The 23,524-nt window shown below is 40.8% G+C and overlaps 1 protein-coding gene across 3 annotated transcripts in view; it reads right to left on the reverse strand.

Annotated features, from left to right (window-relative positions):
- ZP4 (zona pellucida glycoprotein 4) overlaps nucleotides 1–15,677 on the reverse strand; it is a 58,276-nt gene extending 42,599 nt beyond the window's left edge. For all 3 annotated transcript variants that reach the window (XM_021666922.2, XM_021666921.2, XM_021666920.2), the window contains exon 1: nucleotides 15,560–15,677. In XM_021666922.2, the coding sequence (XP_021522597.2) occupies nucleotides 15,560–15,590 (31 nt within the window). In that variant the 5' untranslated portion in view covers nucleotides 15,591–15,677. The remainder of the gene's footprint in view (nucleotides 1–15,559) is intronic.
- Nucleotides 15,678–23,524: the final 7,847 nt, after the last annotated feature.

Consider the following 23,524-nt stretch of genomic DNA (forward strand, 5'->3'; position numbering starts at 1 on the left):
CTCAAACTCCTGACCTCAGGTAATCTGCCTGTCTTGGCCTCCCAAAGTGCTGGGATTACAGGCATAAGCCATCGCACCTAGCCAGATTCTTTCTCAGAAATTTGGAATTCAGACTGACAGTCAGCATGCCAGTTTCTTTAAAGACATAGCATGGCCATATCCTACCCTGGGGACTGGAAGCAAAAGACAGAGAAACATTGATTAAAAAAAAATCCTCTGGAAAGTTTTGCTATTTCTGATTCTTGCACCTTCCTGAGGCTCAGCAGAATCCATTCTTTGTGGTTCTGTGGAATATCCCTCTTTTCTCATAATAAAACCTTTGTTGCTCAAGGTACTTCAAACTGGTTTCACTTAATCTGCCACCAAATGGTATTTACAAAGAACACATAGAATATGAACATTACAATGGTCTGAGCACCTGGCAGGGGTCACAAAGAATCCTAGCTGAAACACATCGGACAGAACATGGGGGCATTTTTCCAAGTCACAGGTGCACCCAAGACTCACTTATTCTCTTTGCATACTGTGTCTAGCTGACTACCAAAGCCTTGGAAAGGTGCCAACCTACCAGCGAAAGTGTTTCTCAGTAATTCCCATCTACTTTAACATGATACACTACTAAATATGGGTAGGTTTGGATGTAATAACCTGGTAATTTGGTTGTGAGGAATTACCAAATCGGAAAAGGGACAGCTTACACTAAGAACAGAGTAACCAGGCAACAACTGAACTATGGAGGATTTCTCAGGGAAAATGCAGTGCTCCTCATTGATTTGGCAGCAAACAAATTCCACGTGTTTCATGTTTCTCCTATGGGTTGCCATGTGTATTAGTCTGTTCTCATGCTGCTTGTAAAGAACTACCTGATACTGGGTAATTTATAAAGAAAAGAGGTTTAATTGACTCACAGTTCTGCAGGGCTAGGGAGGCCTCAGGAAACTTACAATTATGGTGGAAGGGGAAGCAAACATTTCTTCACAGGGTGGCAGAAAGGAGAAGAATGAGAGCTGAGCCAAGGTGGAAACCCCCTATAAAACCATCAGATTTCATGAGAACTTACGTGCTATCATGAGAATAGCAGCATGGGGGCCATTGCCTCCACAATTCAACCCCGTTATACTAGGTCCGTCCCATGACACATGGGGATTATGGGAATTATAGTTCAAGATGAGATTTGGTTGAGGACACAGCCAACGCATATCCCTATGTATGTATAATTGTGTTCTCTTAGTCATTAAAGATGTTGCTTTTGGACATGGAAGGCTTTATGGTTACAAATTTGGGAATGAAACATCAATATAGGAACAGGGAAGCAAAGCAGCTTGGATTTTAGAATGACTTCAACTTTGTTCTCTGCTTTCTTTAAATCAATCGATGAAAGAACATCTAAAATCTTAGAGACAGATAGGATTCAAAATATTTTATGATTCATACTATGCTTAAAATGTTAGCTGACTACCAAAAGCTGCAGTACATATCAGGCTTTGAAGCAGCCCTCTCTCCTTGCCCGATCCTTACTTCCTTTTTTCCCAAGGGTAAAAGATAAGGAAGGAGTAGTATTCATACATTATGTTGGATATGTAAGGTTCTGTAGCCAGAAGCCAGGCAGTGAAATGTATTGGATTGGTGCAAAAGTAATCAAGGTTTTTGCCAAAGTAATGACAAAAAACGCAGTTACTGTTGCACCAACCTCATATTCAGATGAGAGCTAGAATTAAGATGTTTCCTTGGTCATTCATTGTAAAAAACTGATGATTATTCTAGAAGTGCACATTTAAAATTCTTTCATGTATAATAAATTGCTTGTCATGAAGTGTGAAGAACTATAGGAAGTGTGAACATGTCAGTATTTCACAGAGATGAATGTTAATGTTGGACACAACCCTTGTTTACATATTTGGATAAAAATGTGAGATTTCTTGACTTGATGTTACCTCAGTACAACAGGCAAAAGTGATGAGTGGTTATTTCTCTTTGCTTTTGAAAAAACGATGTTTGGCCTGATTTGGCTGTTGGATGGGGGCATCCAACAATAATAGGAGAGTTTTATTTTGGGATGATTTAGACTTCTTTGCATGCTACTTTCTGCATGGTAGCACATCATTCTGCTTTAGAAAGATTTGCAGTTCCCCATGTTTCAGAAAGAGTTAAAGTAAAAGGCCAGTTTTCTCCCTCAGGGTGTTTGTTTGGGACAAGGGAGGGGACAGCCGCCTTAGAGACTGTGGACATATAGGACAGAGCAGCCTTTAGATACCGAAATGCTCATCAAACCTCTGGGGCAAGTCTACGTTACAAAGTGGGCTGGCAGATTGATTTCCAAATGTGTTTTCCTTCTCTTTTTGTTTTTGGTTCATTTGAGGCAAAGAATGTTCCATTGGGTAACTGATTAAACATAGAATTGCTGTTTTCTTAGATTGCCTATTATCAGAGGTAGGTATTAAGCTAGCTGTTAATTGTTTGAAATTATTGTAGTTGTGTAAGTACTATTGATTCGTGAATATTTGGTTCTTAAGATTAGAATACATAAAGGAGGTCATTCCTGGGCAGAGGATAAGAACTGGATAAAGAGAACTCTTAGTTATTGAATAGGGACAGTTGTTTTTAAATTGTTAACTATATACATATATTTATAGTTAACTATATACACATATGTATATATATAGTTAACTATATTTTTAGATATATATATTTAAAAATAATGTTTTAAGTTAAAAATCTTATATATTATAGTTAAATTCTATACCTCAAATCACATGAGATATATTAATTTTGCTTTCAGCTTAGTTCTTTACTCATTTGGGCAGTTTAGGTCATACTATATGTAATAGATGATTCTCTGCCAAATAGTATGAAACAAATTTATGTAAATTTCTCCAAAGTACAAAAGCACTTCACAGAGGGAGATGCTCGGTGAAGGACGGAGATCTAAACAAGTTTGGAAAATGCTATGCTTTGTGTTCTCTCTTTGGGATTGACAAAGTGAATTCCCAGAGAAGTCTCTTAATTAAAAAGGTGTTTAGCCAGAGATTTGCCAAGCAAAAACCTTCTCCTGAGTACTGTCTATTAATATCTCCCAGAACCTTTGGGAAATGCTGCTGGTGGAAAGCGTGGTAATTTGATCAACTCTTGTGCTGAGGCCTCTTGTAGAGGTCACATGGCAGCATGGTGAAACTGTGCTGGTGGTGAGCCCACTCCGACATGGTATTCTCTTGTCCCATTAGCTAGATTTCTACCGTAAGTTGTTCTCTGTTTGTTGCTCTTGTTTTTGAGTTACTTTTTAAAATCCTAAACTAGGTCACTACTGACTGCTCCATAACAAAATCCCTGACAGATACCGTAGACCTCTTACGAATATGACTCATCTGAACCCAAGTGCTCTTGGGACCAGCTCCGAAAGGTATGACTCTGGACGTACTGATAGACGGCCTGCCCACCTGCATGTCTGCATACTACTTGCCAGTTAAGCCTCCATTACTAACCCGGGTTTCTTGTGTTCGTCCAAAACCATAGATATTGGATGTCATTCATTTAACACATATTTATTGAGTGTCTACTTTGTGCCAGACATTCTTCTAGACCCTGAGTACCACAGGGAATATATCAGATAACTTATCTGCTATAATGACACTGATGGTTAGGGAGTCAGGTAACAATCACATTGGTAGATAAACAGTGATGTATGCTGTGGACTGGACACGAGGTTTGAAAATTCTAGAGTAACAGAACATATGGTGATTTTAGATGTTGCGGGCTAGTAAAATCTCCCCCTTCATGAGAATCTGAGCTTCAGTCCAACTGTCTAGATCTGTTTCTCTGGTAGTCTGATAAGGGTAAACATGCCAATTATATTATTAAGCAAGCTTGCTTATGATAAAAATGATGCCAGATTAGTAAGTTGTATCTGAACCAGAAGGCACTGTAAATAAACTCTAAGTTGATTTATTTATAAAGAGCTTCTATGCTTTGGGCTTCTCTGGGTCCATGAGTCTTTTCATCAGCATGCTCGTTGTGGAGAGCCTATAAAAATGCATGGCCGGGTGTGGTGGCTCACACCTGTAATCCCAGAACTTTGGGAGGCCGAGGCAGGTGGATCTCAAGGTCAGGAGTTCAAGACCAGCCTGGCCAAGATGGTGAAACCCCATCTCTACTAAAAATGCAAAAATTAGCTGGGCATGGTGGCAGGCACCTGTAATCCCAGCTATTCAAGAAGGTGAGGCAGAGAATTGCTTGAACCTGGGAGGCAGAGGTTACAGTAAGCCAAAATCGTGCCACTGCATTCCAGCCTGGGCAACAGAGCAAGACTTCGCCTCAAAAAAAATGCCTGTAGATTTACTGCAAAAATTATTAGTTCTTGTGGAGCAGGAGGCATTTAAACCAGGACAATTCCTGCAGTGTGTGACATGGATCTCTTCCAGCCCCACTGTGGACGATAGATAGCACGTGACTTGCACAAGGCTGCCCACTGCTGGAAGGGACGTTTGAGACTACGGTTTTGGCAGGCTCAATTTGTTTCTGTCAGATCTCCTTTTTAGTAAATTTGAGTCCTGCGCGGTGCACAGTTGTCTTATGAGATAAGTGTAACCTAAGAAGGTCTCCCTGTGGATGCAGCAAAAGAGGTGATCATAATGAGCAGAAGAGAAGTGAGGGAGGGAGACAGGTGAAGAAAATCTCAGGCAGGGGGAAGAGCAGGCACAGAGGCCCTGGAGTAGGAGCGAGTTTGACATGATGAAAAAGAAGCAAGAAGGTGAGTGACGTGAAAGAGTCCACAGAACTTTTGCATCTGTGAATTCATGCACGTGCCTAAACTTTTGGAGAATGGGCGTGGTCATGGGAGTAACACAACTGAATGCAGTGTTCTCAAAGTGCTATTGGGAGTCACTTCATTCCTTTTGTAAAGTATTCATTATTGCTGAAAAAACTGTATCCTTATGCTATTTTGAAGGAACAAAACTGTGATTTACGTTCACAATATACAGAGCTGCTTTCATGTGCCTTTGTGGCCCATATCACATTCCCTGTAGATACACATTTTTCCCAATCCGGGAAACTCGGGGAGAGACAGCTACCCCTGTCATCCCCTCCCTTCTCCTGCAACCCCAACCCTTCATATGCTTTATATAATTGACACTCTCAGGGTTAGATGAGCATTACTGTCTTTAGTCTTCAGTTGCAAAAGTTAAATGACAGGATCAAGGGTCTACACTCAGGTGGTGGAACTGAGATACGAACTCAGATCTTTGAACAATTGTTTTTCTACTGCCCACTGGCTGTGGTGATCTTTGATCAATGAGACACATACCTGGTTTATTCCTTTTCCTTTCTAGGTAGCCTAGCCTTCCTGTGGAGTCTCTCTGCGTTTCCCTCCTTCCTAAAGAGTCAGTTCCTGTTCAGAATCTCATATTTGGACTTTTAATAGCCATCTGACTTGCTCTGGCTGTTTCCAAACATGGTCTCAGTCATTTAACTTCTGCTACCATTTCCCAGGCTGTGAATATTGGTAAGCTATCATCAGAAGGGACTTTCTATTTCGGATGCAGCATCAATTAGCTGCAGATGTGATTGCTTGACCTGGTTGAATGCCCTGCAAAGGAAGGTGCACTCCAAGTCCAAGGAGGAATAGCCTTGATTGTTTTCACACTTTCCTAGTCTAAATTCAATCTCTTGCTATGTATCTCTGAAAGGAACCCTAAGAAATTAAGATTGCTGGAGTTTAACGGGGTTTGGCTGGAAGAGCTAAAACCAGGCTGAGAGAGTTCAGAGGTTGCTTGGCAGCAACAGGGGGCAGCAGAGAGTTGTTGCAAAGGGAAGCTATGGTGGAGTAGGGGAAGACAGAATGGCTGCTCTATCACCAACTCAAGGCTGCAGCCAGGAGCCAGCAACTAAAGACGCAGGTTCAGCCAGCCTTGAAAATGGAATAGGTAGCCATACAGAAGCAAGGATGGCAGAAGAATCAAAGATAGCAAATGAAAGCCTTTAAGATGGCTCTGTCCAATAAAAATAGAATACAAGCCTCAAATACATGCCATACATATGCTTAAATTTTCTAGTAGCCACTTACAAAAAAGTAAAAAGAAACAGGTGAAATTAATTTTATCAGTAGGCCGAGCACGGTGGCTCATGCCTGTAATCCCAGCACTTTGGGAGGCCGAGGTGGGCGGATCGCCTGAGGTCTGGAGTTTGAGACCAGCCTGGCCAACCTGGTAAAACCCCGTCTCTACTAAAAATACAAAAAAATTAGCTGGGTATAGTGGCAGGTGCCTGTAATCCTGGCTACTTGGGAGGCGGAGACAGTGAGAATCATTTGAACCCGGGAGGTGGAGGTTGCAGTGAGCCGAGACCTCGCCACTGCACTCCAGCCTGGGAGACAGTGAGAAACTCTGTCTCAAAAGAAAAAAAATCGTCAATATATTTTACTCAACTCAACATTGAAAATACAATTTCAACATGTATCAACATAGAAAATTATTAGTGAGATATTCTATCTCTTTTTCATACAACGGCTTGAAAATCTACAGTGTATTTTATACTTACAGCACCTCTGACATTGGAGCTGGCCACATTTCAGGTGCTCAATGGCCACATGTGGATAGCACTACCGTGTTGGACACAGCAGCTCTAGGATCATGCTGGCAAACACACAGTGATGCAAAGGGGCCAGAAATGGTAGAAGGAAATTAATCAGAGAGGAGGCTGGAGGCTGGAGGCACAGACAGCCTTGACTGGCAGTTGTACCTTTTTGACAAAGTGACAGCTTGAAGCTTCATTTTCTAACCTGGACTTTGCCTTTCATAATTATTATAATATAACTCTTTAAAGAGTGTGGGTAGGAAGTATAGACTATCTGAGCTGGAAGGTGTCTTGGAGACTTCAGACTGAATGATAGGAATTGCAATTTGTTTTCTCCTCCTGAACCTACTGGGATCAGTTGGTTGAAGCTGCCCAAACCACTAGGTTGAGAAGGATTCTGATGTTATATCTTGCCTCAGTAGGGAAGAGCACAATGATTGTCTTCCAGGGATGACACATATTTGCCATCATCCCTGTTACAGTACAAAGGTCTCTAGGTTCTGGAGGCCTACTGGACTATGTGAATTATTACCAAGCTCAGTTTCCTTATTTGTAAAATAGGAATAATTGTTAGTGATTTTCAGGATTTCTGTGGACATCGAATGATATATGTTAAGGGTCTGACACATAGTTATGAATGCTAATTTCCTTCTCATTTTTCCATTTACTATTTGATCAATATTAGTTGAGGAAGCAGTTTGTGCTCAATATGAGACCATATTGTCTGGGAGAATAATACGTGAAACGCTGTCCTTAACTGTCAGGATCCAGGTTAAAAAAATTATCGTACATTAAATAGTGAATAACCTGATGTGGTATACATTTTAGTGTCTTATTGCAAAATGTATGTTATTTATAAATACATTCTTCACAATATAAATATTTTCTGTTAAAAGAAATGAAAGTCAGGGAAGGCTTTGTGAAGGATATAGATCTTGAGTCAAACAGATACATAATGATAGTCACAAGAAATAGACCATTTTAAAGGACATGGATTTAGAACTCCCAAATTAATTCCCAAAGTACACCCTTAAGCCTATCATTTCAAGCCCTATGAAGTGATAACCACATTTTTTATTACATTAATGAGTTAGTGGAATTAATACTATATTTTTGTGTAGTTCGTTCTGGACATCATTGTGTCTCATTTATTAAAGTTGTCAACTTCTGAAAGTCGAAGCAGAAACTTTTTATTGTGTCCTAAAATTATGGATGCTTTGCCAGGCCTGAATAATGGTTCCGATGCAAATTGTCTCCTCTGATAATCTCTCCTCATTGAGATTTCTTAGAAGGCAAAAGCTTGTACTACAGCTGCAGTTTAAGCCATTCACATTTCACCTGCTTCAATTCCTTCACCTTTAATTCCAAATCATTTTATTTCCTGCAGCCAAAACGAGTCTTTGAACTTTGCAGTCTTTAATCAGGAGATTCATTATTCCAGAAACATGCCTAGGTTTATGATTAAAATAAGTCAGGCTCCACACTTTTCATTTTCTCTGTAAGAACCCAGCAGCAGGCAGTAAAGAATCTGTCAAAGGTTTGCTTCTTTTAACGAGTGTGGAAGCCAGCCACTTCAAGCCCTGAAGCTCTTAGAGGAATTCTAGACTTAATGAGTTTATGCATTAAACTTTTTAAGTGTGAAGGATTCTAGGCAAACTTTGGACTCCTCCTGTTCTAATGGCTCCTTTCCCTGGTTCAGCAGCTTTCAATTTTTAAAATTTGTGTCCATGTTACCTTGTGACCCAGAGGGACACATGCACAAAATAACTGAAATTATTAGTTTCATAATCTAAAACCTTCATTCGCTTCATAGGATATACTTGATATTTTTTCTATTCCTTTATCTTGTAATGGGTTCATTTAAAAAATGAAACTGGTTTCACAAAATACTATAGGGTTATAGCTTGCAACCTGAAAATGCTGCTCTGTAAGAACCCACACGGCCCCTTCCAGGCTTCGTGGTGTTAGAACATTGAATCTTTGTGCTCAGCAGGAGAAACAGCTGTCTAAAGTTGAAACTTACCACTAGTTGGCAGCAAAGGAGTATCATGGTTTCCAGCCACAAAGGTAGGGATTTGGACGGGGCATTAGGAAGAAGAGGCAAGGTAGGCATGTCTGATTCAAAGTCTGAAACCTCTGGCGGTACTACAGATTTTAGCTCTCCGAAGGTCAACAATAACCCCATGGATGATACCTGCTTCAGATCATGCCATGCAACATATCATTAGGCTTTTAAAAAACTTTTATTTCCTAAGTCAGCCGACTTCGATAATTTACTGCCAACGGGGAGAAAGCACATAACACAACACTGAATATAACGTGACAATGTTGTGTGGCAAATAAATACACAGGCAAAGAAGAGCGTGTGTGTATGTGTGCGTGTGTGTGTGCGTATGATAGATGTGTATTTTAAATACAGAGGCAAAGAAAAGCGTGCATGTGTGTGTGTATGATACATGTGTATTTTTTCTATTTTAATGAGAAAAAAATTATTATTAAAACTCCAGATATTTACGTGTTACTCTAAGTCAATAAGCTAGTTCTGAGCTCTTAGTGCTATGTGACATTCTGTGGGGAATACAAAGAGAGTCCTCAACTGTCCAAATGGCGCTCCTCCTCTGTCTTTAACAGAGATGCAACAGGGTATAATGAAAAGAACTAAGTTCTAGTCCTGGTTTGAAATCTAACCAGTTGTGAAGTGTTTCACATGTGGGCTCACCTAACCCCTGACCTCGGTTATGAATGGTGACAGGTTAATTCTTTCGTATCCAATCCCTTCATGGCTTTCCGGGGAAAACGCAGGGTCTTCCAGGGTTGGGCATTTCATTTTTAGTCATGAACTTAGGTAAAACTTAGTGGCACATGTGGAGTCAAATATGAAACGTTGCCTAATTCTCCCCTTGTAATACCCATGAGTTTAACAGCTCACGCATGATTTATGAGTGCGGAGTATCAGGTCTGCACAACCGGCTCAAATCACTGATCTTTCACTTTTGCTTACTTTAGTGTTAGACTCCGGGAAGGTTATGCAGTAGGACCACTCACTTCAAAACATCAAAGAGTTTGACAGGGTTATTACAATCCAAAAACTGGGCTTAGCTGAATCTTAACAAAGCAAATCTCCTTTCCCCCTGGTTTTCACATGCAACCTCTTATAACATTAACTTCAGATGATTGGCACAGTGAGCAGCTACTAATATATTCTTGCCGAGTCACTATCTGTTTAGGGAATCTTTAACACAGCTGTTTGACACAAAACAAGTTAATACCTCTGTTAAAGCCATTAGGCTGGGACTCAACAGTGTCTATCCAGGGAATCCTTCAGGCTACACTGTTGATGTAATGCGCCATGTTGGTTCCTTGGGTACAGTTAGGGTTTATAATGCCAGTTTGTATACAGCAATCACATAACATGCTGATCCATGTGTGGAGAGTGATGACAGGTACTGATGAATCCCAGGAGCTTTGCTGAGTGCAAGCAGTCGATGCTTGACCAAGATACGCTTTAGGAAAGTGGCGATGTGTGAAACGGAAATGATCGACACCTTCTCCCAGGCTGCCTTATGACAGCAGGAGTGTTTGATCTCTCAGCCCTGTGTTCCTTCGGTACTACATGTCTGCATATGCACGTGATTCCTCTTCCTGTGTGTGGGCTGACAACCGCTTCTTCAATAGTGTTAGGGCTCAGAAAAGGATACTGCTAAGTGAATGTCTCAGCAACAGCCTCAGAAACAAAAGTTTCTCTCTGACCTTCTCCTGCCTGCCCTCCAGTCTCTGGTCTCTTGTGCTGCCCTGGGACCAGCCACAGAAACTAGAATCTTTCCCCAAGCTGGGTCAGAGAAACCAGAACCGCTTTCCCCAAAGCCAGCCATAAAAGAGAAAAATACTACTTTAACTTTCCTCCTGCCTTTCTGTGTTAAAAAAAATGGCCATAAAGAAGTTATGTGCTGGGGGCGGTGGCTCACACCTGTAATTCCAGCACTTTGGGAGGCCGAGGCGGGTGGATCACAAGGTCAAGAGATCGAGACCATCCTGGCCAACATGGTGGAACCCCCATCTCTACTGAAAATACAAAAATTAGCTAGGCATGGTGGCACGTGCCTATAGTCCCAGCTACTTGGGAGGCTGAGGCAGGAGAATCACTGGAACCCGGGAGGCAGAGGTTGCAGTGAGCTGAGATTGTGCCACTGCACTCCAGCCTGGCAACAAAGCAAGACTCTATCTCAAAAAAAAAAAAAAAAAGAAAAGAAAGAGAAAGAGAAAGAAAAAGAACAAAAAGAAATTCTGTGACCTACCTTGTTTGACTGTAGGTCATCAGACCTCTATTCCAGAGAGGATCCTGCCCCATGCACAGAAGAAAGGATTGCCCAAAGGCCAAGAAGAACATAGACAGACGGGACTTGCTGGGTTCCCCACTCAGTCTATTGCTAATAATAATAATACTGGAGCATGTATACCCTTTATACATTTTTAAATTTATATATTATACCCTTTTAAATGTACATAATATACCTTTTGAAATGTATATATTATGTCCTTTTCATCCAAGCATATTTCAACACAGCTGTCTATACTTTGTTGAACCTAAGAATAAAAATGGACAGTTTTGGCCAGGTGCAGTGGCTCATGCCTGTAATCTCAGCACTTTGTGAAATTGAGGCAGAGGGATCTCGATATTGGGGATCACGAGGTTTGAGACCAGCCTGACCAACATGGTGAAACCCGTCTCTACTAAAAATACAAAAACTAGCTGGACGTGTTGGCACACACCTGTAATCCCAGCTACTGAGGAGGCTGAGGCAGGATAATCACTTGAACCTGGAAGGTGGAGGTTGCAGCAGTGAGCCGGGATCGCACCACTGCACTCCAGCCTGGGCAACAGAGCACGACTCCATCTCAAAAAAAAAAAAAAAAAAAAGGACAGTTTCCCTTGTATCACTGGATCTTCATTCTGAAGGCTCCCATTTCACATAAAACTAGGATTAAATACATTTGTATGTCTTTTCTCCCATTATTCTGCCTTTTGTGAATTGATTTTTCCACGAACCTTCTGAGGGCAAAGAGGAAGTTTTTCAGTGGCCCCTATGATGGCAATGGGCTTCACACATTTACAGCAGTTCCTGGGAGCGTGTCTTGCATAGCCTCAAACACCCTTTAGGAAACTGCTGATCTTTCTCCTGATCCTCTGTGCGAGGCTCTTCTCTGGAGAGGACTTGTGAGCTCTGCGTTGTGTCCTCTTGGCAGTGCCCCTGGCAGGCTCCCTGTCTGCCGTGTATGATACCTTTGCTGCTTCTATTGATACTTAACCACATATTAATTTATTTACCTTCTCACCTTTGGATGTTTATAGCAAAAATACACTTAATACAATCATATGGTATTAATTAGAAGGCAAATGTTATCACCAGAGAAATATGTCATGGCAGGAACTTAAAGCCACAAGGAAGACTTACTTTCTTTTGAAAGAATCTCTAATCTTTTTTCTTTTGAATCTCTTTAGGATCTATTGCTATCGAGGTTCTATATAAAAGAACCTCTACTAGGTATCGAGCTTCTTTTGCCTCTGCAAATGCACAAATGGACATACGTGGCAAATGTTGCCTACAATTTCAGGGGCTTCTTGAAGTCTCAGTGTTTATCAGTGGATATCCATGAGACCCACGTTGAGACCCTTGTTTAAGACTTTCTTTTATTTACAGGATCTTAGCTGAGATAAGAAGGAGTTTTGTCACTCAGAGTATGTGCCCTATGAGGAACATTCCTTAGGACAAAGAGTAACCGGTCCCAAAGAGGAAAGAATTTTCATGCTACAGAATGTATTCAGTGACCCAGAAGCAGATGCAAAACAAGTATCTTTCTTTGAACAAACACTTCAGTATGGCCTCTGATGAGTAATTTGCTGAATTGAGGCAGTGGTGCTTTACTTTTGAACCACAACAGGGGTGATGAGTGACTATAAAGAGCTGAGTACTTATAGAATATCGTGACCTGTCTTCTTAACCCTTAATACACAGCAAATCCAGCCTGTGCCTCCTTCATGATTACTGATTTCCTTAAAGATGCTTTAATTTCATATCCTTCAAAATGCACCATTTTAAGGTGAAGATAAGAGAAAATCCTTTCTTAGCTGGAAGAAAGAGAAACTCTCATTTCGTGTTCTCTCCTGGATCCCTTTTACACATTGTAAAGCAGAGGATAGAGTAAGAAGTATTGAGATAGCTGAAAGATCAGGGGCTTGAATGAAAGAATTAGGTTTCTCTCTCTCTCTATCTCTCTCTCTCTCGCTCTCTCTGTTTGCATGTGTGTGTGTGTAGAGATGGGGTCTCGCTCTATCAACCAGGTTGGAGAGTAGTGGTGCGATCATAGCTCACTGCAGCCTCAAACTCCTGGGCTCAGGGGTCTTCCCCCCTAGCCTTCCGAGTAGCTGAGACTACAGGATGCACTGTTATCCCTGGCTAATTTAAGAAATAATTTTGGCTAGGCAGGGTGGCTCACACCTGTAATCTCAGCACTTTAGGGGGGCCGAGGCAGGAAGATTGCTTGGGCCCAGGAGTTTAAGACCAGTCTAGGCAATACAGCGAGGCCCTGTCTCAAAATAATAATAATAAATAAAATAAAATAAAATAAAATGAAAAAAAAATTTTAAGAGATAGGGTCTCTCTATGGTGCCCAGGCTGGTCTTGAACTCCTGGGCTCAAGCAAACCTCCCAGCTCAGACTCCCAGTAGCTCCCTTGTGCCCCGTCAGAATTAGCTTTAAAACCCAACCTCACCATGTACTAGCTATGTGACTTTGGTCAATGTCATACAACCCCTCTAAATCTCCATTTCCTGATACAATAGTTGGGAGGTAATGAAATAATATATGTGGACAAGTACATAATTAGTTTTAAATACATAATGACTTCTTGGTCTTTCTATTCTTTCGTATTTTTTCCCCTTCAAAGGCTTAAGGCAATTCACAGATGTCGGGGGAAAAATTAATTCATTCATTTGTTTATTTGTTCATCCATTCATTCATTTGTTCACTCAATTCTATCAACAGGTTTTGAATACTTAGACTGCATGAGGAGGTGACCCTGCTCTCAAAGGAATCACAGCTCGATAACATATTCATAAAAAATGAACCCTAGTTAGGATGTGACACTTCCTTGAAGTTCCCTGAGTTGGACCTGATAACTAAGCACCTTCTCTTTTGGGAGGTCCTGGCTACATTTTGTAGCGAGGGTATAAGAAAAAAAGAAGAAGAGAACATTAAAATTGTATCTCAGTACTCTCACATAGAATGTGTAACGGCATTTACAAATCCGTAGTGTCCAGGTTGGAAGGCTTGAGGTGAGAGGATGGCCACATCATGCTAAGTATTCCCTTCAATCTGACTGAAACAATCAGCTGATCAATAAAAAGCCCAAATTATTGGTTTAGCTTATTTACTTGTGGACCTAAACAACTGCTAAGTTGAATTTGCATTATTTAGTCTTAAAGGCTACTTAACATCTTAAAAACACAAACCTATGGTAAAAGCCATTAATGAAAACAGTAACCATTAATGACTCCTGTTCTCAAAATTTCAGTTTAAAAAGACATTTCTTTTCTTCCAGTGGCTCCCTAGTCAGCATTTAGATACAAGTGGAAGAACATTAATTTAAACCTTAGGGGTTCCTTTTAGTCTATGTTAGTTTCTTTAGGCATTTAACTTCAAAGAAATTGTATATGTTCCAGGGAGAACAGAATACAGTACATTATTTTCAAAGACTTTAGTTGCCATTATATATATTTTCTTTTTTTAAACAGGACTCATGAGTAACATTTTTCTATTTTTAAAAGTTAATAAGCTCAATTCATATTGCTTGCATTGAAAATGAGAAACTTATAAAAAATTCTAAAGAATTGCCCCAGAGAACATGACTTTTAAGATGTCAGTGGAAATTAATAGGTGGTTTGATTTTTAATTATGCTAATGCAAAAAAATCTGCAAAAATAAAACACCCCAAAAACAACAAAAAAGAAAGAAAAGCCCTCCAGATTTTTGAATTCAGAGGATCTCAGAGACACTGGAAATGTTGAAAAGAGCTTCATTAATTTTACTGGAAATTTCTGAAAATAGAGTGCAAGAATCAACATTTATTCCCCTAAAGTATTTCACCTTTTTAAAGAGGAAGCTTCTAATGTCAGGGAAATCTATGCAATTGGAGCCATGATATGGCTATAACAGATAACCAATTTCTTTTGTCACTGAATTTAGTAAGGAGGTAATAAGAGAGAATATTAGATATTTAAGAATTTTACCATTTTTTAAGCTCTAGGAAAAAATGTCTTAGCTGTTCCCATTTCAACCCTTCCTCCCCCTACCAGTAAACTATGGTGTTTTTCTTCTATGGCTGTCCTTTAGGAGGAAGTCTCAGATTCAGTTATCAGAATTCTTTTCTCACTAATGCTTGATAGAGTTTTTAAGTTCCTTCCAGGACTCCTTTTCCCCCTCAGATAATAGAATACTTTGCAATCTAGGAAAACAAATCATTTTTGTTGGGAAAAGGACAGAACTTCTATACTTGGCAAGAGGAGGCAATTTAAAATTCTAAAAAGATTTTTTCCGATGAGGCCAATTTGAAAAAAGGACATTTGTACTCAGTGCAAACAGTTGACATTGCCAGTAAACATGACAGATCTCTTCTGCTGCTGCTGCTGTTTGAACAAAAGCTATTCTGGTCACTATCTATCTCCCCTGTTTAATAAAAAATATCCAACATGTATGTAGTAAGATCTGAAGTGCCAAGCGAGAAAAAGTAATTTCGCTCCCACGGGGAGGCTGGCTGATGCATAGTAATTTTAACCAAAATTATTCCTATGAAGTTAAAAGATTTTTATAAGTATATATAATATTCAAACAAAAATATCAAAGTCAGGAACGTGCGTAGCTTCTTTTTGCCAATTGAATTAAAATTGCCCCCTATTAATCACCCCCAAACCTGTCATGACGTAAGTTCAAATTACCTTTCCAGCTTTGGCGTGTTTCACTATTCATCTTCCACTTGTACTTCTGCGCTTTCTCCAAACAGGAAAACTACACAGAAAATGAGGCAAGATTTCTCGGTTCTGCCCCTTTCCTTGTCTTTTTCTCAGCTCATATCATTTCCTGCCAAAACTCTGCCAATTCTTTTTTTTTTTTTTTTTTTTTTTGAGACGGAGTTTCGCTCGTTACCCAGGCTGGAGTGCAATGGCGCGATCTCGGCTCACCGCAACCTCCGCCTCCTGGGTTCAGGCAATTCTCCTGCCTCAGCCTCCTGAGTAGCTGGGATTACAGGCACGTGCCACCATGCCCAGTTAATTTTTTGTATTAGTAGAGACGGGGTTTCACCATGTTGACCAGGATGGTCTCGAACTCTTGACCTCGTGATCCACCCGCCTCGGCCTCCCAAAGTGCTGGGATTACAGGCTTGAGCCACCGCGCCCGGCCTTCTGCCAATTCTTTAAGATCTAACTCATGTGGCATGCTAAAATAGAAACAATAGGATATCCCAGATTTAACACGTTCTTTTTCTCTAGAGGGCCGGGGAGGTCACCGGCTGGCTCAGTGATATTGGGACTCTTCTGTGTGACTATGGCTGAGTGCTCTAAGGCCACTTTTTGCTAGCCAAGCTTTCTCTTGTCTTATAACCTGTTTTGCTGTTGTAACCTTGCTATGATCTAAGCTCCCATTCTTTCTGTAACTTCAAGATGGTATTCAAGCTTCTGTACCCCTCGGGCATGGGGTAATCGCTATGTTACTCTCTCCTGTGTGTGTGTTAGTACATTTGTGTTCCTTTTCTTCAATTCATCTGCCTTTTGTGAGCTGATTTTTTAGTGAACCTTTAGAGGGTAAAGGGGAAGTTGTCCCTTGGCCCCTGCAAGGTCAATTCTCATCAGCTTTCTCAAGGGCAGCTAATATCCATCTCTCTCCATAAACCAAACTTGCCATCTTCCCACTGTGAACCCAGAAAGTCTGAGACAGGTCTGTTAATTTAGAAAGTTTATTTTGGCAAGGTTGAGGACAAGTGCCCGTGACCCAGCCTCAGGAGGTCCTGACAACATGTGCCCCAAATGGTCAGACCACAGTTTGGTTTTATATTCTAGGGAGACATGAGACACCAGTCAACATTCGCAAGAAGAACATTGGTTCGGTCTGGAAAGGCGGGACAACTGGAAGCAAAACTGGGAAGACTGGAAGCAGAGAGGGGGCCTTGCAGGTCATAGGTAGATAAGAGACAAATGGTTGCATTCTTTTGAGTTTCTGATTAGCCTCTCCAAAGGAGGCATATGCATTTATCTCAGTGAGCAGAGGGGTGACTTTGAATAGCATGGGAGGCAGGCTGGCCCTAAGTAGTTCCCAGCCTGACTTTTCCCTTTAGCTTAGTGATTTGGGTGCCCCAATATTTATTTTCCTTCCACACCACTGCTTGTTCTCACTTCCTCCAGTCTCCCTACACTATTTCATTGTAGTGACATACCTAGCCAGCGTCCAAACACTGGCAAATTTTTATTTAGCAAAAGTTATGTATAATATGCCCAAATCAGTTATTTCTAACCCTGACTTAAAAAAAAAAAACAATTTAAATTGGCTTCAGGGGAGCCTGGACTCCATTTAACATTTAGGATTATTAAATACAGCCCGATAATGATCTTACTGCACCCCAGCTGTTTCAAAAAAATCATTGTCATTTCATGCAGAATTATGGTTACCCAGTGCACCATTTGTTTAGGTCAAGCAGTCTCATTTTAATGGGGAGCCATTATATTTGCCTTCAGGGAAGGTTTTTGTTTTATTTACACATGCTCCTATGAGAAAAATAAGGTTGTGTGGGTTAAGGGTGATTAATGATGGCATTTCCAGGACTCGGGGATCTTCAGGGAGTTCTGCAGAGGAGTCCAATGTCCCCTCAAGGTTGTTGGTTGACTAAACAACAACCCTGGCTTTCACCAGTTCTTGGATTTTTTATTGTTGTTTGTTTGCTTTCTTGCTCTGGTAGTAGATAGTCTTGTCATTAGCGCTTTGTTTTCCACCTTTGTTTTAAACAGGTTTTCTAGAGAATGGAAAAGGCTGGACAGGAGATTCTGAGGCAGTGAGTTCACAACTGCATGTTCCACTGTCACCACTGAGGCTAAAGGTGGCAGTGACACGGCACCTGTTTCCAGCTCTTCCCTGCCTTCTATTGTTCTTTCAATTATCTTCAAAGAAATTTGTAACTGGGAGGTTGATGACCCTCCACATCTTCTTGTTATTTAGAAAACTGAAAGGTGTTCCAATATCAATTGAAATGATCATTTGTTCTCTTATAAATACATTTTAAGAAATGATTTGATTAATATAGACTAACCTGGTTATTCTGTCCCAATTCATATCGGGATTTTATTTTCTAGTTTAGATATTTACAGTAATCACAGTAGTGATGGGGTAGGTCAAGGCATTAAAAGAGAGGAAAGCAATGCAATAGAGTGTATGAAATAGTGAGAAAGGAGGTCAGAAGGGAGAGCGCTAAGAGGGGAGCAATGGAAAGTGTGAGTCTGCACCCACAAACAGCACAAGGGCAAGGCCGATGGCACAGGGATTCCGAGTCAGACTCTTGAGTGAGCTGGGAGGGAACCAGAGTTGTTGGTAAAGGAGGTAGTCAGATATCCAGGCAGACACGTGGGCTGGGTTGAGATCGCCTGGGGTCACACTGATACAGGAGCTCAAAGAAATTATGTAGGCAGAGAGTGAGGGTAAGAGAGTCCTCGGCAGAGCTTCCCTTTTAATAAAAAGCAGCCCCCAAATGATTTCTTTTCTAACAAAGAGCAGCCTGATACACAGCTGCAGACATAGACAAGCAAGCTAGAAGCTTGCACAGGTGAGTGCTGGCAGCCGTGCCCATAGAAAAGGACCACCTGGAAGCCAGGCATATTCAACATGGAAACTGCCCCTTCCGTTTTCTTTGTCCGTGTTTGTATAGTAAGGAACAGACAACGTGGCACAGCCAGGTAGAGAACCAGTCTACATAATAAAAGATTAGTGTGGGGGTGGCCAGATTCTCCTGTGCTATGCAAATGGCACACCTGGTCCAATCCATCTTTTGTCCCCTATGTAAATCAGACACTGACTCCTCAAGCTAGTCTATAAAACCCTGTGCATTTCACCACAGGACTAGCAACTCGTTTTTCTCTGGGACTTCTCTCTCTGCAGAAAGGGCTCTTCTGTTTCTTTTGCCTATGAAGCTTCTGCTCTTAACCTCACTCCGGCATGTCCGTGTACTAGTTTTCCATGGCCATGGGACAATAAACCTTGCATATTACTCTAGACAATGACACGGCTTCAACATCATGGAGAGGAAACTGGGATGTAAATCCAGAGAGAGGGCTGGGCACAGTGGCTCACACTTGTAATCCCAGCACTTTGGGAGGCCCAGGTGGGTAAATCACCTGATGTCAGGAGTTCGAGACCAGCCTGGTCAACATACTGAAACCTCATCTCTACTAAAAATACCAAAATTAGCCGGGCATGGTGGCAGGGGTCTGTAATCCCAGCTACTCAGGAGGCTGAGGCAGGAGGATAGCTTGAACCTGGGAGGTGGAGGTTGCAGTGAGCCAAGATTGTACCACTGCACTCCAGCCTGGGCAACAGAGCGAGAAATCCTGAGAGAAGCCTCAGATACATAGGCCACACCTTGAGGAGGAAAGCGGAAGGATGTGAATAACTTAGCCAATGGGGTCAAATTACCTCAGACCCAGGGCCTTTATCCCAGCAGGGACAGAGGGAAGCTTATGATTTTAAAGCTTCAAAGAGCAAGCAGCTGGTGGAGACAGTCAGATAGCAGTGTGAGAGGGCACAACTGCAGTTCCATAGCAACAACAGCCTGGTTTGCCCAGAGACAGGCAGAGTCTCTGGCAAACAGGCAAATGTCTGTTAGTGATGAATTGAGATATTAGTTTAATATTGCCTTGTGCTAGGCAATACTGTCTCAATTTTGCCTCTTGGTGTCCCTGTCTCTCCAGACACTATTACCAAATTGAACTGGGTTCTGCTCACTCACCAGGCACAGTAAAGTCACACAAGCTGCACCAAGATTTTGCAGTGGGAGAAAGGAGGGCATTTATTTGCAGGGTGCCAAGCAAGGAGAATCAGGCAGCTAATGCTAAAGTCTGGACCTCCCTGATGGCTGGTGAGCAATGGTTTTTATAGTCAGGAATAAATTTTGGGAAAGCAGAAGTTACGGCCAAAATCATAAATCAATACACGGAGATTATACATTGGGTGGGCCTAAAAGGTGGGATATCTTGAAGTAAGGAGGGAGAATCCAGGACATAGGTAAATTCAAAGACTTTCTGATTTGTGATTGGTTAAGGAAATGAAGCTTTGTCTAAAATCTTGAGGTCAGCAGAAAGGAATATTAAGGTCTAGTCTATGGGTGTGACTTCCACCAGGCCCCTCAGGAAGAAATTTACAACCAAGAAGGGCAGTCAGAGTTCATTCTTCAGTTCCCTCTCGTGTGAGGTCTGTATGCCCATGAATCAATTCAGTTGGGGTCCAGGTTTCTGAAAAACAACTCAGGGATGTTAGATTTTATCTTTAGGTATTTTCTTTTTTTCTGTTTGTTTTTGTTTTTTGTTTTTTGAGACAGGGTCTCACTCTGTCCAGCCCAGGCTGGAGTGCAGTGGTGCAGTGCAATCACGGCTCACTGTAGCCTTGATCTCCTGGACTCAAGCAATTCTCCCATCTCCGCCTTTGAAGTAACTGGGACTGCAGGTGTATGTCAGCTGTCTTTAGCAACTATCTTTAATTTCTATAGGGAACCAAACACTTTGTGATTCCAGCTTCCTTGGCTATTCTTTTAAGCTATTATTACTTTCTTGCTTATCAGGTTGTTCATTTACTTCTTGGACCTGGCTAGGTGCCTGGAATTTCCTTGAAGGAACTAATTTTTCCTTTATTTCCATGCTTGTGGTACCCTGGGAAGCCCTAAGAGGGTTCCCTGCTTCATCTGAACATCAGCTCAATACCTTCTCAAGAGCAGAGTTGTGTCTTATTCTTTGTGTCTTTACCCTCAAGCATAATTCTTGGCACAGGAATGTATTTAGGAAATGTAATGAAATGACTTCAATCAAGGATTGACTCAGAGGCAATGAACCAGGAGCTTGGAGAAGCAGAGGCCCCAAATCTGGAGAAGACCTATGGCAAGACTAACTCAATGCTGGACATGTGCATAATTGCTCTAGAACTTATGTCAACATTTGGGGTCAAGATTGGGCCTAAATTCTGGAATATGGCTATACTCTCAGACATACAGTAAAGAACCTATAATACTGGGAATCTGATTGATAGGATTTTTTTTTTTTTTTTGGAATGATTATCTCAAAGGAGATAAAAAGCAGAAAATATGATTGTATCGGTTAATTTTTGTGGTCTAACAATTCATTCCAAAACTTAGTGGCGTAAGATAATAAACATTTGTTATAGATTTGTAGTCAAGACTGGTTCAACTGGGGCTGGATAGTGTCCAGTGGCCTCACCCACACGTATGGCATTTGCAGACTGGTGGATCCAGAGAGGAGGCCTCAGTTGAGGCAGGCTATCACTGCGGCATATGGCCTCTCCTCTTTCAGCAGGCTAATTTAGACCTTTCATATGATAATCTCAGGGTTCTAAGTCTCTGCTTAAATTTTCTATTGTTCCACTGGCAAAGTCAAGATAAGGGCCAAGCCTAGACTCAGGTGGAAGAGAAATGGAATCCAACCCTTGGTGGGAGGAACTACAGAAATCACACTGTAAAGAACTGTGCTTACAGGGATGGGAAGCATCTGAAGCCACCTTTCGCAATCTACCTCAATAATTTTGTAGATAGTGTTTCTATTTCAGTTCTACAGGTTTATAAGGGACAGAAGAAAAAGAAGAACAGAGACTAAGAGATATTACAGCAAAGATTCTGTAGGAGGCAAATCAGTAATAAGAAAAATACATATATTTCCTGTAGTAAGGTAGGTGCGATTTGGGGGTCTTGGCTTTGCTAAGTAACATATTTGTGTTAATCTGTTGGCTATTTCTGTAATTTTTGACAAATTGGATTGGTGTCTGCCATGCTTCTCCACTGTAGAATTACTCTTTTTCCCTGTCCATATTTTGTTCCTTGGAATTGAGTCATTAAGTCCTGCCTACGTTCAAAAAAAGGAGAACACAGATGGAGCTGGAGGCTATTATCCTTAGCAAACTAATGCAGGAACAGAAAACCAAATACTGTGTGTTCTCACCTATAAGTGGGAGCTAAATGATAAGGCTTTATGAGCACAAAGAAGGAAGCAACAGACACTGGAGTCTACTTGAGGGTGGAGGGTGGGAGGAGGGAGAAGAGCAAAAAAAGTAACTGTTGGGTGCTGGGCTTAGTACCTGGCTGATGAAATAATCTCTACAACAAACCCTCGTGACATGAGTTTACCTATGTAACAAACCTTCATCAAATGTGTCCTCAAACCTAAAAGTTAAAAAGAAAAAAAAGAGAAGAGAATTAAGCTTCACTGTCCATAGGGGCAGTATGTACATATATTATATGGAACTCATCTACAAAGAAGAGTTGTTCTGTTTTCTTATTTATTTATTTATTTTTTCAGTGTCTCTGGAATCTTAGGAATGTCCTCCTTTTCATTCTTTATGTTGATTATTTATACTTTCTCTCTCTCTTTTTTTTTATTCCTGTTTGGATTTACACGTTTTATATGCCTTTGCAAAGAAACAACATTTAGTTTTAATGAAACTCCTTTTAGATTTTTCTTTATTGTAGTTTGTTTTCCATTTCTTTTTTTGATCCTACATTATTTTAAATTTGCTGTTTATTTTCTAGCTTTTGGAGTTGAATTATTAGTGCATTGATTTTTTTCGGCTTTTCTTCTTAATAATATATTTATTCAAAAGACTACAAGTTTTCCAGAAACCATGGGTTACACTGCAGTCCACAAGTTTTAGTATGTCTTACTTACCCTAGTATTTAGTTCAAAATATCTTGTAATTTTCATTGTGATTTTTTTTTCTACAATCTGTATCTAAGATGGTTGGTTTCCAAATATTTGAAGATTTTCCAGCTACCTTTTTATTACTGATTTCTAGCTTATTCCACTATGACTGGAAAACATAATCTATGAGATTTCAATAATACATTTTTTTTTTTTTTGACGGAGTTTCACTCTTGTTTCCCAGGCTGGAGTGCAATGGCGCTATCTCGGCTCACCGCAACCTCCGCCTCCTGGGTTCAGGCAATTCTCCTGCCTCAGCCTCCCGAGTAGCTGGGATTACAGGCATGCACCACCGTGCCCAGCTAATTTTTTGTATTTTTAGTAGAGATGGGGTTTCACCAGGTTGACCAGGTTGGTCTCAATCTCTTGACCTCATGATCCACCTGCCTTGGCCTCCCAAAGTGCTGGCATTACAGGCATGAGCCACCACGCCCGGCCCCAATAATACATTTTTTGAGACTGGTTTAGGCCCCATTTATGGCTAATATCAGCAAATGTTCTAAGTATATTTTTTAAAAAATGTGTATTTAACAGCTGTTCTGTGTTCTTTCCTATATATTATGAGCCCAAAAGTATCTGAGACTGGTCTCAATCAGTTTGGAAAGTTTATTTTGCCAAGATTAAGGACATGCCCCAAAACAAAACAAAAACCCAAATCTCCAGTCTCATGGGCTTTTTAATTGGAGTAAAGTACATATATTTGATAGAATACTGATGTAATGTTATTTCTACCTATCATCTGTTTCTTTTTTATTTGTCCCATCTGTCCTTTGCTTATTTTTCTCATTTCTTGACTTTTTAAAGATTAATTTGGTTCTTCCTCTTTCCTCCCAAAAACCTCTGTTAGGTTAGAAAAATACAGTGGCTTGTGTCAAGTTGCTTTTAATTATTTCATTTTTCTCCTTCTTTCACTTTATAATCATGCATGCTTTCATTATACTTCTAATG

This window comes from Aotus nancymaae, unplaced genomic scaffold, assembly GCF_030222135.1.
Source record: "Aotus nancymaae isolate 86718 unplaced genomic scaffold, 86718_ANA_hifiasm-v0.15.2.pri h1tg000032l_0, whole genome shotgun sequence".
Lineage (NCBI taxonomy): Eukaryota > Metazoa > Chordata > Mammalia > Primates > Aotidae > Aotus > Aotus nancymaae.